Source organism: Ranitomeya imitator, chromosome 6, assembly GCF_032444005.1.
Source record: "Ranitomeya imitator isolate aRanImi1 chromosome 6, aRanImi1.pri, whole genome shotgun sequence".
NCBI classification, from domain to species: Eukaryota; Metazoa; Chordata; class Amphibia; order Anura; family Dendrobatidae; genus Ranitomeya; species Ranitomeya imitator.
The window spans coordinates 397,737,406-397,759,429 of record NC_091287.1 but is presented as its reverse complement, the minus strand read 5'-3'; the positions used below and the strand labels follow the sequence as shown (position 1 = coordinate 397,759,429).

Sequence of the window (22,024 nt, the reverse complement as noted above, 5' to 3'; positions counted from 1 at the left end):
GGTGAGGGCTTATTTTTTGCGTGCCGAGCTGATGTTTTTAAATATACCACTTGTCGCGGCGACCAAAAAAAAAAATGTAATTTTGGTGTTTTGACTTTTTTCACATAATGTACAAAACACGGCACTTTGCTGGATGGTGAGATATGGTGCTCAAGTAGGTTCTCCAACCCGTCAATCAATGTATACAATAAACTTGGCACTCAAATTGGTTGTAAGGTGAAGTTAATTGACTTTATTGCACGTCCCAGATACAGTTTCAACAGTTAAACGTTTTCGGTCCCACTGGACCTTCTTCAGAACAATTTCCAATTTATCTGGTTAAGCTGGTTACAACATGTGGAAGGAAAAATCACCTTCAACGAGAAACTGTGGAGCAATGCAATAAATGAGAAAACGAAGGGGCTCTTGGTGAACTAAGCCGCTAATGGAGTCTGTGGCCCATAATCAGGATGAGGAGCTCAGATCTGCGTGGCGCTGGATCGCCAGAGAGGGACGCAGGGCAAATTACTTGATAGTTTTACAGTTTAGGATGTTATTGTCGTGTAGCTTCTTTTTTTTTTAGCTATAAAAATATATTACTGTGAGTTTTTTTCTTTACCTTTACATTGATGGCCTATACTTAGGAAAGCTGATCAATGTCTCATCAGCCTGGGTCTAGCACCCCCGCCGATCAGCTGTTATCGGTGGTGGAACTACTTGCTTGTGGAGCTGGCCATCTACTTATAGTGGCTGCAGCAGGGTACTGCACATCTGCCTCCTATACAAAACAATAGGAGGCGGATGTGCAGGAACAAGCCCCGGCCACTACACGTACAAGACCAGCTCCACAAGTACCGGTCCGGCCTCCACTGACAACAGCTGATTAGCGGGGGTGGAGGGATCCAGGCCAATCACACATTAATGACCTATCCCAATGATAGGCCATCAATGTAAAAAAATAGCGAACAACCTCTTTTTTTGTCCCACTTAGGGACTTTACCATGGGATTGTTTGATCACTTGCATAAGACACCTTTAGGGTACGTTTCCACTGTCAGTAAACACTGAAGGTTGGACGCGGTGTACATCCGCAGTCTCAAACCCAGTGTCCAGATGTTACAGCATAGTGGATGAGATTTCAAGAAATCCCATGCCCACTATGCGTGCACCGACACCAGCAGCTTGCCTGCAGAGACGGACATGCGGCACGTCTTTACAGATCGCAGAATGTCAATTTATCTTGCGGAGCTCCACAAGATAAATCTCACCCATACAATGTATTGGATGTGGAGATTCCGCATGGTTCAATGAACACATAAGGAATCACCTGCGCCCAAAGGGCTACCAATTACTGACTGTGTGCACATACCCCAATACTTCTGTATTGCAGTATATTATTCCTGTCGGTTATATGGCATACCAAAAAATGTTATTGGCGAAAATAAACACCTAAACAATTGGGAAATTGTTACATTTTCTGTGAAGGCCTCTTGAATCTGATTACAAGGTCTTTGCTTCCTGTACTTAAAATGTGTAGAACAATAAAAAGACCTTTATTTTTGGTTCAGACTTAACACCCCTATTTCAGTTATGTGGATACAAAGCAAAAACAGAGATGGTTTCTCCAAGAGCTATTTTGTCACTTAACTGACACATAGCATGCCAGAGAGAAAATGTATACAAGAAAGTATAAGCCTCTGGTTATCAAAAGTGTTACAGCCAGGAGAGGTATGCAATACATATAAAATGTTTAAACAATCAGACAGGCAGATTAATATCTATTAAGATGAAGGCAAAACTGCAAGGTTCATGTGCTGGTTTATCTCAGGGGCAAAAATACCAATCTCTTAGGCTGATTATTTCTAAAGCTAGCCATATAAATTACATAGCTGGTGCAGACACCAACTCTCCCGACTCTTAAAGGGGCTGACCACTATTCAAAAAAGTGATTTAATCCCCAGAAAAGGTTCAAAAGGTCCACAAACACAATTGTCAGCCAGTAGCCATCCCCACGTATACAGGAATTCTGAGCCGAGATCTTGTGTCCTACATCTGGTGCTCGCAGATTACATAGCAAAAACCTGCTGACAGTAGGTTTTGCTGTGTGTAATCTGAGAACAGCATAATGTAGCAGCTGAGACTCAGATTTCATGGATGTGTCACTTATTAGGCGGTGTCCTGTTTCCATAAAATGAAGGTTGCATCACCAGGAGATGATCACTGCTCGGACCACAGAGCACAGGAGCTCTGGTCCGACCACACTCCCTCCTCTGATAATCAGATCACTGTCAGTAGACAATGTACACAGAAAGCTGTGGTTTAGACAGGGGCAGCGTTCTGAGCTCTGCTACATCTAAGAACTCGATTGTCTCACAACTGCTGCACCCACTAAACTAAGTCATACACTGCTGGAATCAGGGTCTATTTTCCTACATTATGCTGCTCTCAGGTGAGGCAGCAAAATCCTGGAGACAAATTCCCTTTAACAGAGCTTTAGAGCATTGTTGTGACTTACCTTGCCCCTCCTGCCATTGCCACCATCTTGGTCCTCCCACTGCCAATCAACTCCTCGCACCACCCGGGCACCAGAAAATATTCCTCTTGCTGTTATTTTCTTCGATTTACGTCGTGACTCCAAAAGGACACTAGGATTTAAAGAACAAGGTGTACTGAAAACTTTACATGAGTCAGGAGCGCTGGACGAGTGTGTGTACCGTGCCACAAATCCTACTCCAGTCCCGGCTAGAGTGAGACTGTCCCGCCCCAATTTCGTCCACTTTGTCAGAACTAGGACAAAATGGAGTGAGAACGACAAAAGTCAGAGTTTTAGAGCAGCCTCTAGTTGTGATAAAATGTGATAAAATAATGCAACTCTTCAAAGCTTTTTACATGTAAAAGTTTTGCTGAAATCAGGCGCGCAGTATCATAACACACATTTGCTTAAGAGAGTTTTCATTAACCTGAATATTGATGGCCCGTCCTTAGGATAAGAAATCAAAATTTAAATTGGAGGCTTCTGACCACCAACAAAGCGCAGGAGCATAATGATGGAACCAGTCAATCCTTAGGGTAATAAGCTACAGGAAGAACCCTCAAAAGGTTTGTGCATACAGCAGGGTTTTTCCTGAAGTATCTCCTGTGCTAGTTTTGGGCAGCTTTGCCTCGGGCGTCTTTTTCGTTTACATATAATAAAGTAGAAGTGAAAGTGGAAGAATTGTCAAGTCACTTTTAGCCAAACCACAGCTTTCAAACACTGAAGCAATAAAAATGTTTAGGCTGTGTGCCCACTATCAGGCAATAGCACCACAAGTAAATCCGCATGTGTTCAGTGACCGTGCGGATTTACCGCATGTAATGAATGACTATGGGTGTAGGTACGTAGCAGATACTGTAATTGATATGCTGCGGCTCGTAAACCCGCACCACGGGGTCAGTTTACGCAGCGTCAAGTAAAAGTACAGTGGGCAGGAGATTCCTATAAATCCCATCCACCGTGCTTCTAACGTAGAACGCAGCGCTTTGGACACAGTGCAGGTGAAATGTTACTCCGGATCGTGAGCACATAGCCTTAAAGACTGAACATATCCACAGCAAACTGCATTACCATTACAGTGCATATGTTAATTCTTTTCAGGGTGGATAAAAATCAATGGTTTTTTTTTTAAAAAAAAATAAAAAAAAATCAGATTTTTTTTATTTAAATCGGATTTTTTTCAAAAAACTGCTTTTTGAGGAAAATATTTTACCATCCAAAGGTTCTTCCATCATGAGCTAAAGCGGAGTTGTTTAACTCAGTAGAATAAAGGCTGTATATGTGTAACATTCACAATGCCATGCTCTTCCAGAGGTTTCTCTAGGATTAGTGGGCAGTTTCTCTCCTATGCTATCACAGACGCTCGCTTTACTTACGCAGTTCTCAAAACTGAATTTGACTCCGCAGAGGTCCCAGCCTCTTCTTCACGTGCAAAATGCAAACGATGCAACAAAGATGAGTCATCTTCATCACCGCACTTCTCATGATGTTGCCTCATTCGCGCCACCAGGCCTTGCATCTCTTTGTTGCATCGTTTGCATTTTGCACGCATGCCTGCCTTACCGATAGGCGAAGGAGCTTCATTAAAATATTCCCAAACTGGGTCTCTTTTACGGCCTGCTGCCATTATAAGGAAAGAATGTAATAAACCTCAGATCGTACACACAAACAGATCCAGACTTGTCTGTCTGTGGTTATGCTGCAGTATTGTGCTCAAAGTTTCACTTTCATTTTCTTGTCTGCTTGCACTTCCTCCTCCTCACACTTAGATTCACATTCTTCTTGTGTTGTGCAGATCTATTCCACTCCAAACAATCAGAAACATATTGTCTAACTTCTTGGACTTGGCACTGAAGGGGTTGATTCTGTATTCATAGGTTTGTAGAACAATAGGATTAAGGTCTTTTTCTCAACTCTGTTCATGTTGTAACATTTTTGCCGTGAAGAAGAGGCTGGGACCTCTGCGGAGTCAAATTCAGTTAGGTAGAAACTTTGATTTAAATCACTGACTTAAATCAAGCCTTACTGATTAGTGATTTAAATCGTGATTTAAATCAGTTAGATTTAAATCAAATCCACCCTGATTCTTTTTATTTTTTTTTTTATAATCGGTTTTTCATGCAGGGTCCAAGAGGAATCCGACTGAAGAAGATGCAGTGTGCACATACCCAAAGTTAAAACCACTAATCTTTATCAGACAGCAATTAAACTCTATAGCCAAAAGTACGGTTTGGAAAAAAAAAAGAGCTTCTGCATTTAAATGTTTCATAGTAACATAGTAAGGCCGAAAAGACATTTGTCCATTCAGTTCAGCCTATATTCCATCATAATAAATCCCCAGATCTATGTCCTTCTACAGAACCTAATAATTGTATGATACAATATTGTTCTGCTCCAGGAAGACATCCAGGCCTCTCTTGAACCCCTCGACTGAGTTTGCCATCACCACCTCCTCAGGCAAGCAATTCCAGATTCTCACCGCCCTAAGGGTATGTTCACACGTTCAGGATTTCCATCCTTTTTTTTTCCTGACTGTTTTTTAAAAAACTGCAGCTCTTGGCAGAAAACGCAGGTCCTTTTTTTGGTCCTTTTTTGGTCCGTTTTTGATGCGTTTTTTGATGCGTTTTTTGATGCGTTTTTTTGATGCAGTTTTCTAGCCAGAGTCTGTGTGTTTTCTAGGAATTTTTTTAGGGTTAAAATGGCTGAAAATACCCTAACCCTACCCCTAACCCTAACCCTACCCCTAACCCTACCCCTAACCCTAACCCTAACCCTAACCCTACCCCTAACCCTACCCCTACCCCTAACCCTACCCCTAACCCTACCCCTAACCCTAACCCTACCCCTAACCCTAACCCTACCCCTAACCCTACCCCTAACCCTACCCCTAACCCTAACCCTACCCCTAACCCTACCCCTAACCCTACCCCTAACCCTAACCCTAACCCTACCCCTACCCCTATTCTAACCTTAGTGAAAAAAAAAAAAAAAAAATCTTTATTTTTTTTATTGTCCCTACCTATGGGGGTGACAAAGGGGGGGGGGTGTCATTTACTATTTTTTTATTTTGATCACTGAGATATAACCTATCTCAGTGATCAAAATGCACTTTGGAACGAATCTGCCGGCCGGCAGATTCGGCGGGCGCACTGCGCATGCGCCCGCCATTTTGCAAGATGGCGGCGCCCAGGGAGAAGACGGCCGGACGGACACCGGGACGCCGGGTGAGTATAAGGGGGGGAGATTAGGGCACGGGGGGGGCATCAGAGCACTGGGGGGGGGCATCGGAGCACTGGGGGGTGGCATCGGAGCACGGGGGGGCGGGATCGGAACACGGGGGGGGCAGCCACACTCCGCCCACGCACTTCCGCCCGCTCCCCCGCACTTCCTGCTGCAGCGGTTCTGCACATCAAACCGCAGTAAAACCCGCAGATATATTTTTGATCTGCGGGTTTTACTGCGGTTTGGACCTCACAATGGAGGTCTATGGGTGCAGAACCGCTGCGGCTCCGGAAAAAGAATTGACATGCTCCTTCTTTTTTCCGGGAGCTATTCAGCGCGTCTTTTTTTTTACAATTTCCGGACCATGTGCACAGTGTGTCCTGTTTTCCATAGGGTACAGTGTACTGTACCCTGCATGGAAAACAGCTGCGGAACCGCAGCGGCAAAACCGCCGCGGTTCCGCGGTAAAAAAACGCACTGTGTGAACATGGCCTTACAGTAAAGAATCCTCTTCTGTGTTGGTGGAAAAACCTTCTCTCCTCCAGACGCAAAGAATGCCCCCTTGTGCCTGTCACCTTACTTGGTATAAACAGATCCTCAGCGAGATATTTGTATTGTCCCCTTATATACTTATACATGGTTATTAGATCGCCCCTCAGTCGTCTTTTTTCTAGACTAAATAATCCTATTTATTGTATTGTACTGTAGTTCTCCCATCCCCTTTATATTTCTTTTGTAGGGTTTGTCTAGTACTTTTATATTTTAATGACCTTTCAACATCACAGTTCCCAGAAGTAACAGTGACTGGATGTGACACACATAGGTCTGTCAATTGTATGGTGGCTGCAGTGGGATAGTGCGTGGGGGCTACAGCGGGATACTGCTCATCCACTCCCATTCATTCAAATAAATGGCGGTTGTGCAAGACCCCGCTATAGAGATGAAGAAGCTCTGCTGTTCTGCCTCACATCCAATCTCATATTCAACCGCCGGCGGCACCAGGAAGAGCTGATCAGTGGTGGTACCAGATGTCAGATCCCCACCAATCTGATATTTATGACCTATCCTGATATTTATGACCTATCCTCTATAAATCCCCTGGTTGGCCCTAGTTTCCTACAGTACAAGTATGAGAAACATTAAAATACCATATTATGCTGTGCGGACTATCACAGATCTAAAAGGCCCCTCAAAAGCATCCAAAATATTAGCACAGATCCTTACTAACATTAATCTCCATCCACTTTATTTTAAAAAAAATATGATACATGGAAAATACTTCTACTGCCCTAAGGCGATGTTCACACATTACGTTTTCTCTGTGTTTTTTTAATGCAAATTTTCACTTCATTTTACCGTACCAGCAAAGTGTATGACATTTCAGAAACCTCATGCACACAGCTTGTTTTTTTTGTCCTCAGTATTTTGTGCAAAACCTTGGTTTTTGCAGAATTTCACTTCTTTCATCATTTTTTAGTCATTGGAAGCAATGGGTGGTGCAAAAAATGCAGGTATCAGATTTTGCTGCATTTCTGTTGCCAAAGGCCGACGAAGTAGAACCAGATTATTTTTTTTATGCACTAAACTTTGTCAGCATGCATAAGAGACAAACGTAGCATAACAAAAACACAGCAAAAAAAAAAAATGCATCAAAAACATAATGTGTGAACATAGCCTAAGGGACACATCCAAAATATCCTTCCATCACTTGTCCTGACTAATGTTCCCCTGATATTTCACGTTTTCTTCAGACGACTATGAGTCAGAGGCCAGTACCGATGTCAATCTGGAATTGCTCAGAAGTGGAGATACAGCTTTATGTGAAAAGGGATGACTTTAAAAAATTCACTTACTTTAAACCAGCATTTCCCAAACCCCACCGTCACGGCTGCCCAACACATCTTATTTTCTGGATTTCCTCAGTACTGCACAGGTGAGAACATGTGGAAGTCTGATGCCTTAATAATAATTTAATCAACTGTGCAATACTGAGGAAATACTGAAAACACGACATGTTGGTGGCCGTGACAGGTTTCTTTAATGCGAACCTCTCTACAGTCGGTGGTATTTGCTATCTACCTGGGTTGCGCTCTATGTGCCAGGCTACTGCTCATCTTGCTTCAGTGCCTGTACAGAACCAGGGAATACGCTTCATAGTTGGTGGATGTGATACTATGATACTACGCAAACTTTCGGTAACGCCTCGTTACAACGTGATCCCTGGGTAGCCCTACTATGTTACAACGTGCCAAACTTCATTCAAGCACTATTCTGACTACTTATGTCTTGTTGCCAAACAGACTATTGCACATTCATGGAATAAATAATCTTCCTCTAAAAGAAGTCGAAACTAGAAGGAAAAGATTTATTACAAAGAAAACAAATTTCAACATTTCAATCTCAGAACACTATATAAATATGCTTACGCACATCCACATACTGTATCTTCCAGGTTGCCCTGGCATGGCATCCATTCACGTATTTGCATCTTATTTGCTGCTCACTGTGAAGCCTCTATCTTTCTTTTATACCTTATTTATTATTATTAATGCACCATTGAGGGCGGCACGGTGGCTCTGTGCAGCCTTGCAGCGCTGGGGTCCTGGGTTCAAATCCCACCAAGGACAATATCTGCAAGGAGTTTATATGTTCTCCACGTGTTTGCGTGGGTTTCCTCCAGGTACTCCGGTTTCCTCCCACAATCCAAAGACATATGGATAGGGAATTTAGATTGTGAGCCCCAACGGGGACAGCAATAATAATATGTGCAAACTGTAAAGCGCTGCGGAATATGTTAGTGCTATATAAAAATAAATATTATTATTGATGCCTTGATAAAAAAGGGTAACATACATAATACATATAAAAATTATATTAAACAAACTGCTACTTTCACACTAGCGTTAACTGCAATCCGTCACAATGCGTCGTTTTGCAGAAAAAACGCATCCTGCAAAAGTGCTTGCAGGATGCGTTTTTTCCCCATAGACTTGAATTGACGACGGATTGCCACACGTCGCATCCGTCGTGCTTTGGCGGACCGTCGGGAGCAAAAAACGCTACATGTAACGTTTTTTGCTCCTGACGGACCGCTTTTTCCGACCGCGCATGTGCGGCCGGAACTCCGCCCCCACCTCCCCACACCTCACAATGGGGCAGCGGATGCGCCGGAGAAATGCATCCGCTGCCTCCGTTGTGCAGTGCGTTAAACGCTAGCGTCGGAATCTCTGCCCGACGCACTGCGACGGGGAGATTCCGACGCTAGTGTGAAAGAAGCTTAACAGTGACAGACTGGGACAGAGGGGAGATGGCCCTGCCCAAGACGATAATAGGTTGGGGTGTTGCAGCAGCTTCGGTGGTGGTGAGGTGGCAGTGCGGACATTGCAGGCTGTAGGCAGAGATGGGTTTTCATGTTCCCTCTGGAGGTTCTGTATGTTGTAGACAATTGGATGTGATGGGGCACAGAACTCCAGAGGATGCGGGGAGCTCAAGAGAAGTCTTGAAGGCAATTGGAGCCTTTTCTACCTCCCATTACAATTTGTTTTAACTAACCAAACTCCTGTACAAAGACCCTCCATGAGCGCAACTTCAGCCCGTTTTGGCTGTATAATGTATAAAGTTATACTCTTGTCATTCCATTTTCTGTTTCTACTGTTGCTTGAGTTACATCAGATAATCTATAAAGGCTGTTATGTTTTTCGCCTATCATCGATGTTATACTACTGTTTACATGTACCATTTATAAAATTAATAAGTTTCTAATAAGGAGTGTAGATGTGCGTGTTATCCAGGGATTTTACAGTTTTCCAGTAGTTTAAAGCATTTAGTAACCCTATGTATCTCCTTATCCTGTATCTGTAGGTTATTCAGACTCTATAAACCACATGCAATGTTTTATTGCTCTCCAAGTTTCAGTAACAATTACCAGACATCTTACCGCTCGCTTCCTGGAGTTGTAATTCTGTAAAACCGATGCCTTAAGTGATGTTTGTCGCCATGATAGCAAACCGTGCACAGGTCGTAGTTTGTGCACTCGGCACACTTCCACCGGATTCCAATAATAGGCTGTTGTCGGCAGGTATCGCACATCGTCCCATCATGTTTGACACCTTAAACAGAAAAAAGGATCCTGTCAACGGGACTAATCAACACATGCATTTGTTGTGACAGTTCTATGAGAAATAAAAAACATACCAGTGGATACAAAATAGAAGTACCCATGTCTCCACTTCTTTCTTTGCCACCTAAAGCAGTCACAAAAATTACATCCATGTAATCTGACAATATTTCCTACTCTGCAAAACCCATCTGCAGAAGAATGGACCTGCAAATAGCAAGCCACATCTGTATATGGACTGCCTGAAGGGCCACGCATAGATGTTAATAAGCGCTGCAACAGGCTTTTCCACAGACCTGAGGGTCTTATATCAGAGCTCAGACTGGTAAATGTAATATTTGTGATTGAAGTTATCCAATATCCTAATATGTCAATGAGTGAGTTTTTGTTTTTACTAATATGTAATTTTTTTCTTTCCATAAAAAGAAAGGGTTTCACTCTGTTAGTCTTCATTTATTTTTTAAATATTTTTTCTATATTCTAAATTCTATAACTCCGCACCTATTTCCCTCGCTTTAGGAGCCACCTTTCCCAAACCGTGCCATGCCAGACAACAGCCGACATGTTTGCTGGAGTCCCTGGCTGCTCACAGATGATTGGTCATTACAATTCAAATTACAGCCATTGTTCGCTATAAAGCAGAGGACAGCTGCTAATATCCACAGCACGGGGAGGGGGGAGAGAGGATAAAGCCAGCAGACTGCAACCCTAAGCAGAGCACATCCATCCTGTAATCCCAAGGATCTATGCAGTGAATCAGAACCATCAGCCTGTACTGTTATAACCCCATCAATGTTTTCTATTATTGACAGCTGTACATTATTACACTAAAAACCACGGCTGTTTAGTCGGGAGTCCATTTTGGTGGAGTTGGTATGAAATGGACCGACTCAGACTCCTAAAATAGATAATAAATTGTGCACAGTAGTACAATGTAATATGTGCTCAATATTTCTTCATAATAATTTGGGAGTTATGAAATGTCTTGTAAATGTCTGTTCTATTCCTGATCTGAGGATCTCGGCTTTTTCGTTGAGATGAATCTGTGCTGCACTTAATGTACATGCTCAGTAGTGAGGTAGGGCTGAGGATACTATATACCACATGCGACCACTGTATATAACGTAAGTATATATCACACACGTATGTATATATCACACACACCGATATATATATACCACATGCGACCACTGTATATAACATACACCGATATATACCACATGCGACCACTGTATATAACACACACACCGATATATACCACATGCGACCACTGTATATAACATACACCGATATATACCACATGCGACCACTGTATATAACATACACCGATATATACCACATGCGACCACTGTATATAACATACACCGATATATACCACATGCGACCACTGTATATAACATACACCGATATATACCACATGCGACCACTGTATATAACATACACCAATATATACCACATGCGACCACTGTATATAACATACACCGATATATACCACATGCGACCACTGTATATAACATACACCGATATATACCACATGCGACCACTGTATATAACATACACCAATATATACCACATGCGACCGCTGTATATAACATACACCGATATATACCACATGCGACCACTGTATATCACACACACCGATATATACCACATGCGACCACTGTATATAACGTAAGTATATATCACACACGTATGTATATATCACACACACCGATATATATATACCACATGCGACCACTGTATATAACATACACCGATATATACCACATGCGACCACTGTATATAACACACACACCGATATATACCACATGCGACCACTGTATATAACATACACCGATATATACCACATGCGACCACTGTATATAACATACACCGATATATACCACATGTGACCACTGTATATAACATACACCGATATATACCACATGCGACAACTGTATATAACATACACCGATATATACCACATGCGACCACTGTATATAACATACACCAATATATACCACATGCGACCGCTGTATATAACATACACCGATATATACCACATGCGACCACTGTATATCACACACACCGATATATACCACATGCGACCACTGTATATAACGTAAGTATATATCACACACGTATGTATATATCACACACACCGATATATATACCACATGCGACCACTGTATATAACATACACCGATATATACCACATGCGACCACTGTATATAACACACACACCGATATATACCACATGCGACCACTGTATATAACATACATCGATATATACCACATGCGACCACTGTATATAACATACACCAATATATACCACATGCGACCGCTGTATATAACATACACCGATATATACCACATGCGACCACTGTATATCACACACACCGATATATACCACATGCGACCGCTGTATATAACATACACCGATATATACCACATGCGACCACTGTATATAACATACACCGATATATACCACATGCGACCGCTGTATATAACGTATGTATATATCACACACGTATGTATATATCACACACACCGATATATATACCACATGCGACCACTGTATATAACATACACCGATATATACCACATGCGACCACTGTATATAACATACACCGATATATACCACATGCGACCACTGTATATAACATACACCGATATATACCACATGCGACCACTGTATATAACATACACCGATATATACCACATGCGACCACTGTATATAACATACACCGATATATACCACATGCGACCACTGTATATAACATACACCGATATATACCACATGCGACCGCTGTATATAACATACACCGATATATACCACATGCGACCACTGTATATAACGTATGTATATATCACACACGTATGTATATATCACACACACCGATATATATACCACATGCGACCACTGTATATAACATACACCGATATATACCACATGCGACCACTGTATATAACATACACCGATATATACCACATGCGACCGCTGTATATAACGTATGTATATATCACACGTATGTATATATCACACACACCGATATATATACCACATGCGACCACTGTATATAACATACACCGATATATACCACATGCGACCACTGTATATAACATACACCGATATATACCACATGTGACCACTGTATATAACATACGCCGATATATACCACATGTGACCACTGTATATAACATACACCGATATATACCACATGCGACCACTGAATATAACATACCCCGATATATACCACATGCGACCACTGTATATAACATACACCGATATATACCACATGTGACCACTGTATATAACACACACCAATATATACCACATGCGACCACTGTATATAACGTATGTATATATCACACACGTATGTATATATCACACACACCGATATATATACCACATGCGACCACTGTATATAACATACAACGATACATACCACATGAAACCGCTGTATATAACGTATGTATATATCACACACGTATGTATATATCACACACACCGATATATATACACCACATGCGACCACTGTACATAACATACACCGATATATACCACATGCGACCACTGTATATAACATACACCGATATATACCACATGTGACCACTGTATATAACATACACCGATATATACCACATGCGACCACTGTATATAACATACACCGATATATACCACATGCGACCACTGTATATAACGTATGTATATATCACACACGTATGTATATATCACACACACCGATATATATACCACATGCGACCACTGTATATAACATACACCGATATATACCACATGTGACCACTGTATATAACATACACCGATATATACCACATGCGACCACTGTATATAACATACACCGATATATACCACATGCGACCACTGTATATAACGTATGTATATATCACACACGTATGTATATATCACACACACCGATATATATACCACATGCGACCACTGTATATAACATACACCGATATATACCACATGCGACCACTGTATATAACATACAACGATACATACCACATGAAACCGCTGTATATAACGTATGTATATATCACACACGTATGTATATATCACACACACCGATATATATACACCACATGCGACCACTGTATATAACATACACCGATATATACCACATGCGACCACTGTATATAACATACACCGATATATACCACATGTGACCACTGTATATAACATACACCGATATATACCACATGCGACCACTGTATATAACGTATGTATATATCACACACGTATGTATATATCACACACACCGATATATATACCACATGCGACCACTGTATATAACATACACCGATATATACCACATGCGACCACTGTATATAACGTATGTATATATCACACACACCAATATATACCACATGCGACCACTGTATATAACATACACCGATATATACCACATGCGACTGCTGTATATAACATACACCGATATATACCACATGCGACCACTGTATATATCACACACACCGATATATACCACATGTGACCACTGTATATAACATACACCAATATATACCACATGTGACCACTGTATATATCACACACACCAATATATACCACATGTGACCACTGTATATAACATACACCAATATATACCATATGCGACCGCTGTATATAACGTATGTATATATCACACACACCGATATATACCACATGTGACCACTGAAGACACAAAAGAGAATAGTAAAACCAAAAACACTCAGTTTGAAAAAATGTTGCAGTAATCCGCAAGTGCTAGTAAAAGATGTAAAAAACAGGGTATTTGGTTGATACGTTTTTTGCAAAAAATGTATACTAAGCTGCTCTACCAATCTTCACGGTATACCCTTATCAGAGCAGTCCTAACTAATGTATGCAATCCCTATCTGATGTATTTAAAAACCTGATCATCTCTATATAACCTGTGTGAACAGGGTTCAGAGAGGAAAAATCCATGTGTGCATACAGGGTAGAACAGCTTTTGTGCAGATAGCCCAAGAGGAGTGGGTGAACATGATCATACAGACTTGTTCACTGTGCAAGTAGCCCATGTGTTCCTGTTTCCACATGTGACCACTGTATATAACATACACCAATATATACCACATGCGACCACTGTATATAACATACACCAATATATACCACATGCGACCGCTGTATATAACATACACCGATATATACCACATGTGACCACTGTATATAACATACACCGATATATACCACATGCGACCACTGTATATAACATACACCAATATATACCACATGCGACCGCTGTATATAACATACACCGATATATACCACATGCGACCACTGTATATAATGTATGTATATATCACACACACCAATATATACCACATGTGACCACTGTATATAACATACACCAATATATACCACATGCGACCGCTGTATATAACACACACACCGATATATACCACATGCGACCGCTGTATATAACATACACCAATATATACCACATGCGACCACTGTATATAACATACACCAATATATACCACATGCGACCACTGTATATAACATACACCGATATATACCACATGCGACCACTGTATATAACATACACCGATATATACCACATGCGACCACTGTATATAACATACACCGATATATACCACATGCGACCGCTGTATATAACATACACCGATATATACCACATGCGACCGCTGTATATAACATACACCAATATATACCACATGCGACCACTGTATATAACATACACCAATATATACCACATGCGACCACTGTATATAACATACACCGATATATACCACATGCGACCACTGTATATAACATACACCGATATATACCACATGCGACCACTGTATATAACATACACCGATATATACCACATGCGACCGCTGTATATAACATACACCGATATATACCACATGCGACCGCTGTATATAACATACACCAATATATACCACATGCGACCACTGTATATAACATACACCAATATATACCACATGCGACCACTGTATATAGCATACACCAATATATACCACATGCGACCACTGTATATAACATACACCGATATATACCACATGCGACCACTGTATATAACATACACCGATATATACCACATGCGACCACTGTATATAACACACACACCGATATATACCACATGCGACCACTGTATATAACATACACCAATATATACCACATGCGACCGCTGTATATAACATACACCAATATATACCACATGCGACCACTGTATATAACATACACCGATATATACCACATGCGACCACTGTATATAACATACACCGATATATACCACATGCGACCACTGTATATAACATACACCAATATATACCACATGCGACCACTGTATATAACATACACCGATATATACCACATGCGACCGCTGTATATAACACACACACCGATATATACCACATGCGACCGCTGTATATAACATACACCGATATATACCACATGCGACCACTGTATATAACATACACCGATATATACCACATGCGACCACTGTATATAACATACACCAATATATACCACATGCGACCGCTGTATATAACATACACCAATATATACCACATGCGACCCCTGTATATAACATACAGCAATATATACCACATGCGACCACTGTATATAACATACACCTATACCACATGCGACCGCTGTATATAACATACACCGATATATACCACATGCGACCACTGTATATAACATACACCAATATATACCACATGCGACCACTGTATATAACATACACCAATATATACCACATGCGACCACTGTATATAACATACACCTATACCACATGCGACCGCTGTATATAACATACACCGATATATACCACATGCGACCACTGTATATAACATACACCAATATATACCACATGCGACCGCTGTATATAACATACACCAATATATACCACATGCGACCCCTGTATATAACATACAGCAATATATACCACATGCGACCACTGAATATAACATACACCGATATATACCTCATGCGACCACTGTATATAACATACACCAATATATACCACATGCGACCACTGTATATAACATACACCAATATATACCACATGCGACCACTGTATATAACATACACCTATACCACATGTGACCACTGTATATAACATACACCAATATATACCACATGCGACCACTGTATATAACATACACCTATACCACATGTGACCACTGTATATAACATACACCAATATATACCACATGCGACCGCTGTATATAACATACACCGATATATACCACATGCGACCACTGTATATAACATACACCAATATATACCAAATGCGACCACTGTATATAACATACACCAATATATACCACATGTGACCACTGTATATAACATACACCAATATATACCACATGTGACCACTGTATATAACATACACCAATATATACCACATAAGACCACTGTATATAACATACACCAATATATACCACATGTGACCACTGTATATAACATACACCAATATATACCACATAAGACCACTGTATATAACACACACACACATCTATATATATATAATTGTCTAAGGGTTTTTCCGTCTGTCTGTCTGTCTGTCTGTCCTGGAAATCCCGGCTCTCTGAGATCGGCACAGCATCGACGTAGAAATCCCGCGTCTCTGATTGGTCGAGGCCGCCAGGCCTCGACCAATCAGCAACGGGCTCAGCGACGATGATGTCATAAAGGACGTAGACATCTCACGTTTCTGATTCAGCGATGGGCACAGTATCGACGTAGATGTCATAATGGTTGCCATGGCGACGATGATGTCATAAAGGTTGCCTCGACCAATCAGCGACGGGCACAGTGTGCCGCGAATTCTGGAATCATCATTGTCCATATACTACGGGGACATGCATATTCTAGAATACCCGATGCGTTAGAATCGGGCCACAATCTAGTCTATATATATAATTGTCTTAAGGGTTTTTCCGTCTGTCTGTCTGTCTGTCCTGGAAATCCCACGTCTCTGATTGGTCGAGGCCACCAGGCCTCGACCAATCAGCGGCGGGCACAGTATCGACGTAGAAATCCCGCGTCTCTGATTGGTCGAGGCCTGGCAGCCTCGACCAATCAGAGACAGGCACAGCGACGATGATGTCATAAAGGATGTAGACATCCCGCGTCTATGATTGGTCGAGGCAGCCAGGCCTCGACCAATCAGCAACGAGCACAGTATCGACGTAGATGTCATAATGGTTGCCATGGCGACGATGATGTCATAAAGGTTGCCTCGACCAATCAGCGACGGGCACAGTCTGCCGCGAATTCTGGAATCATCATTGTCCATATACTATGGGGACATGCATATTCTAGACTACCCGATGCATTAGAATCGGGCCACAATCTAGTCTACTATATAATTGTCTAAGGGCCACTTCCGTCTTTCTGTCTGTCTGTCACGGATATTCATTGGTCGCGGCCTCTGTCTGTCATGGAATCCAAGTCGCTGATTGGTCTCGCCAGCTGCCTGTCATGGCTGCCACGACCAATCAGCGGCGGCCACAGTCCGATTAGTCCCTCCCCTGCAGTCAGCGCCCGACGCCAGCTCCACAGTCACCGCTCACCTAGGGTTAATGCCAGCGGTAACGGACCGCGTTATGCCGCGGGTAACTTACTCCGTTACCGCCGCTATTAACCCTGTGTAACCAAGTTTTTACTATTGATGCTGCCTATGCAGCGTCAATAGTAAAAACATCTAATGTTAAAAATAAAAAATCATTATATACTCACCTTTCGCGACGTTCCGGTGACCGCTCCATGCAAGCGGCAGGTTCCGGTGCCAAGGATGGTATGGGAGAAGGACCTGCCATGACGTCACGGTCATGTGACCGCGATGTCATCACAGGCCCTACGCGAGAAGGACCTGCAATGACGTCACTGACATGTGACCACGACGTCATAACAGGTCCTGCGCGCCTGCGTGAGAAGGACCTGCCATGACGTCACGATCATGTGACCGAACTACAAGGGGCCCTCGGAAGGTGAGTATATGTTTATTTTTTAACCTGTGACATATGTGGCTGGGCAATATACTACGTGACTGTCCAATATACTACGTGGCTGGGCAATATACTACGTGGCTGGGCAATATACTACGTGGCTGGGCAATATACTACGTGACTGTCCAATATACTACGTGGCTGGGCAATATACTACGTGGCTGGGCAATATACTACGTGGCTGGGCAATATACTACGTGGCTGGGCAATATACTACGTGGCTGGGCAATATACTACGTGGCTGGGCAATATACTACGTGGCTGGGCAATATACTACGTGGCTGGGCAATATACTACGTGGCTGGGCAATATACTACGTGGCTGGGCAATATACTACGTGGCTGGGCAATATACTACGTGGCTGGGCAATATACTACGTGGCTGGGCAATATACTACGTGGCTGGGCAATATACTACGTGGCTGGGCAATATACTACGTGACTGGGCAATATACTACGTGACTGGGCAATATACTACGTGACTGGGCAATATACTACGTGACTGGGCAATATACTACGTGACTGGGCAATATACTACGTGGCTGGGCAATATACTACGTGGCTGGGCAATATACTACGTGGCTGGGCAATATACTACGTGGACACACATATTCTAGAATACCCGATGTGTTAGAATCGGGCCACCATCTAGTATATGTATAAACAGCTCTGGCAAAAATTAAGAGACCACTGCAAAATTGTCCGTTTGTCTGATTTCTCTCTTTATAGGTATATTTTTGAGTAAAATGTAAATGGTTCTTTTAGTCTATAAACTTCTTACAACACGTCTCCGAAGTTCCAAGCAATAAATTTTGTATTTATTTTCTGAAAATAAGAAATAGTCAAAATAACAAAAAAAAAAAATGCAGTGCTTGCAGACCTCAAATAATACAAAAAAAAAAACAAGTTCATTATCATTTAGAAACAACAAGACTGTTTTAACTCAGGAAGTATAACACACACACAATGACAGCTTACATGATACAAACATCGTTATTACCAGACATCACACTTTCCTGCAATTACATTGGGCACAGTGTATGATTGCACAGCCCCGGGCACACTGACCGCACAGCCCCGGGCACACTGACTGCACATCAGGGCACAGCCCCGGGCACACTGACCGCACAGTCCTGGGCACACTGACCGCACAGTCCTGGGCACACTGACTGCACAGTCCCGGGCACACTGACCGCACAGTCCCGGGCACAGCCCCTGGCACACTGACCGCACAGCAGGGCACAGCCCCTGGCACACTGACCGCACAGCAGGGCACAGCCCCTGGCACACTGACCGCACAGCAGGGCACAGTCCCGGGCACACTGACCGCACAGCAGGGCACAGCCCCGGGCACACTGACCGCACAGCAGGGCACAGCCCCGGGCACACTGACCGCACAGCAGGGCACAGTCCCGGGCACACTGACCGCACAGCAGGGCACAGTCCCGGGCACACTGACCGCACAGCAGGGCACAGTCCCGGGCACACTGACCGCACAGCAGGGCACAGCCCCGGGCACACTGACCGCACAGCAGGGCACAGCCCCGGGCACACTGACCGCACAGCAGGGCACAGTCCCGGGCACACTGACCGCACAGTCCCGGGCACACTGACCGCACAGTCCCGGGCACACTGACCGCACAGTCCCGGGCACACTGACCGCACAGTCCCGGGCACACTGACCGCACAGTCCCGGGCACACTGACCGCACAGTCCCGGGCACACTGACCGCACAGTCCCGGGCACACTGACCGCACAGTCCCGGGCACACTGACCGCACAGTCCCGGGCACACTGACCGCACAGTCCCGGGCACACTGACCGCACAGTCCCGGGCACACTGACCGCACAGTCCCGGGCACACTGACCGCACAGTCCCGGGCACACTGACCGCACAGTCCCGGGCACACTGACCGCACAGCAGGGCACAGTCCCGGGCACACTGACCGCACAGCAGGGCGCAGTCCCGGGCACACTGGCCGCACAGCAGGGCACAATGACGGCCGCCAGTCTCACCCGTGGGCGCACTGTCCAGGATCCTCAGGTCGTAGGCCCCGGAGCAGCGGTAGTTGGCCGCCGTCCCGTTGTCCCACACCACCACCACCTCTTCAGGGCTCTCGAAGCTGCGCACGGTGCCCACATGCCCCTCTCCGCCGTCCTGCTTTCCCCATTTCCAGTCCGGGCCTCTGGACACACGGGCCCCGACTCCCTCCACCATAACCCGGTTATTGCGAGCGCCACTCATCCCCCGGGAGGGATTCAGACACTCCGGGCCCGGCTGCCTCACTTTCCGTCTGGTCTCTGGCCGAGCCGGCACCGAAGCAGCGAGGGGACAGCGCGTAATCCCGGCAGCGGGGAGTGCGGAGGAAAGTTTCCCTCAGACAGAGTATTGAGATAAGGCCACAGCTCCGACAGCCGCTACACCGACACTACTGCGCCTGCGCGGAGAGGGAGAGGCGAGCAGCAGGGGCGCGGGGAGGGACCGGGGGCGAGCAGCGGGGACGGCGCGGGGAGAGACCGGGGACGAGCTGCGGGTACGGCACGGGGAGGGGCGACTGCCGGAGGCGGGGAGAGGACGGGAGCGCGCCTCACTACAAAGGAGGACCGGTTTGCTAGACTCCTCGCTGCCGGCTTCCCACTTTTATTTTTAGAAACTTTATTAGTTCATAAAAATAAGGCTACTTTCACACTAGCGTTGTTTTCAATACGTCGCAATGCGTCGTTTAGGGGAAAAAACGCATCCTGCAAAGTTGACTGCAGGATGCGTTTTTGCCCCGTAGACTAACATTACCGACGCATTGACACACGTCGCAAACGTCGTGTGACGGTTGTGCCGTGTTGTGGCGGACCGCCGGGAGCATTTTGCTTCCGATGGTCCGCTATTTCCGACCGCGTATGCGCGGCTGGAACTCCTCCCCCACCTCCCCGCACCTCACAATGGGGCAGCGGATGCGCTGGAAGAATGCATCCGCTGCCACCGTTGTGCGGCGCATTCACTGCTAGCGTCGGTACGTCAGCCCGACGCACTGCGACGGGCCAAGTACGATGCTAGTGTGAAAGTAGCCTAATAGGTAGGTAGCTACAAGGTGTGTTCGCAGCCCGGGGTCCACCGTGCAGAGATATCTGCTGCTAAGTAATGGCGGATGGACTCTGAGCTCACACATGGGTTA

General features: G+C 44.1%; 1 protein-coding gene across 2 annotated transcripts in view; it reads right to left on the bottom strand.

The window, feature by feature from the left end:
• The window catches only part of MIB1 (MIB E3 ubiquitin protein ligase 1), a 183,087-nt gene extending 161,797 nt beyond the window's left edge, over positions 1-21,290 (bottom strand). The window contains exons 1-3 of one of the 2 annotated variants that reach the window (XM_069731178.1): positions 20,871-21,290; positions 9,671-9,842; positions 2,494-2,623 (exon numbers count right to left, since the gene is read on the bottom strand). In XM_069731178.1, the coding sequence (XP_069587279.1) occupies positions 2,494-2,623; positions 9,671-9,842; positions 20,871-21,099 (531 nt within the window). In that variant the 5' untranslated portion in view covers positions 21,100-21,290. The remainder of the gene's footprint in view (positions 1-2,493; positions 2,624-9,670; positions 9,843-20,870) is intronic. The other variant, XM_069731179.1, reaches the window with a different exon arrangement.
• Between the last annotated feature and the right edge of the window lie 734 nt (positions 21,291-22,024).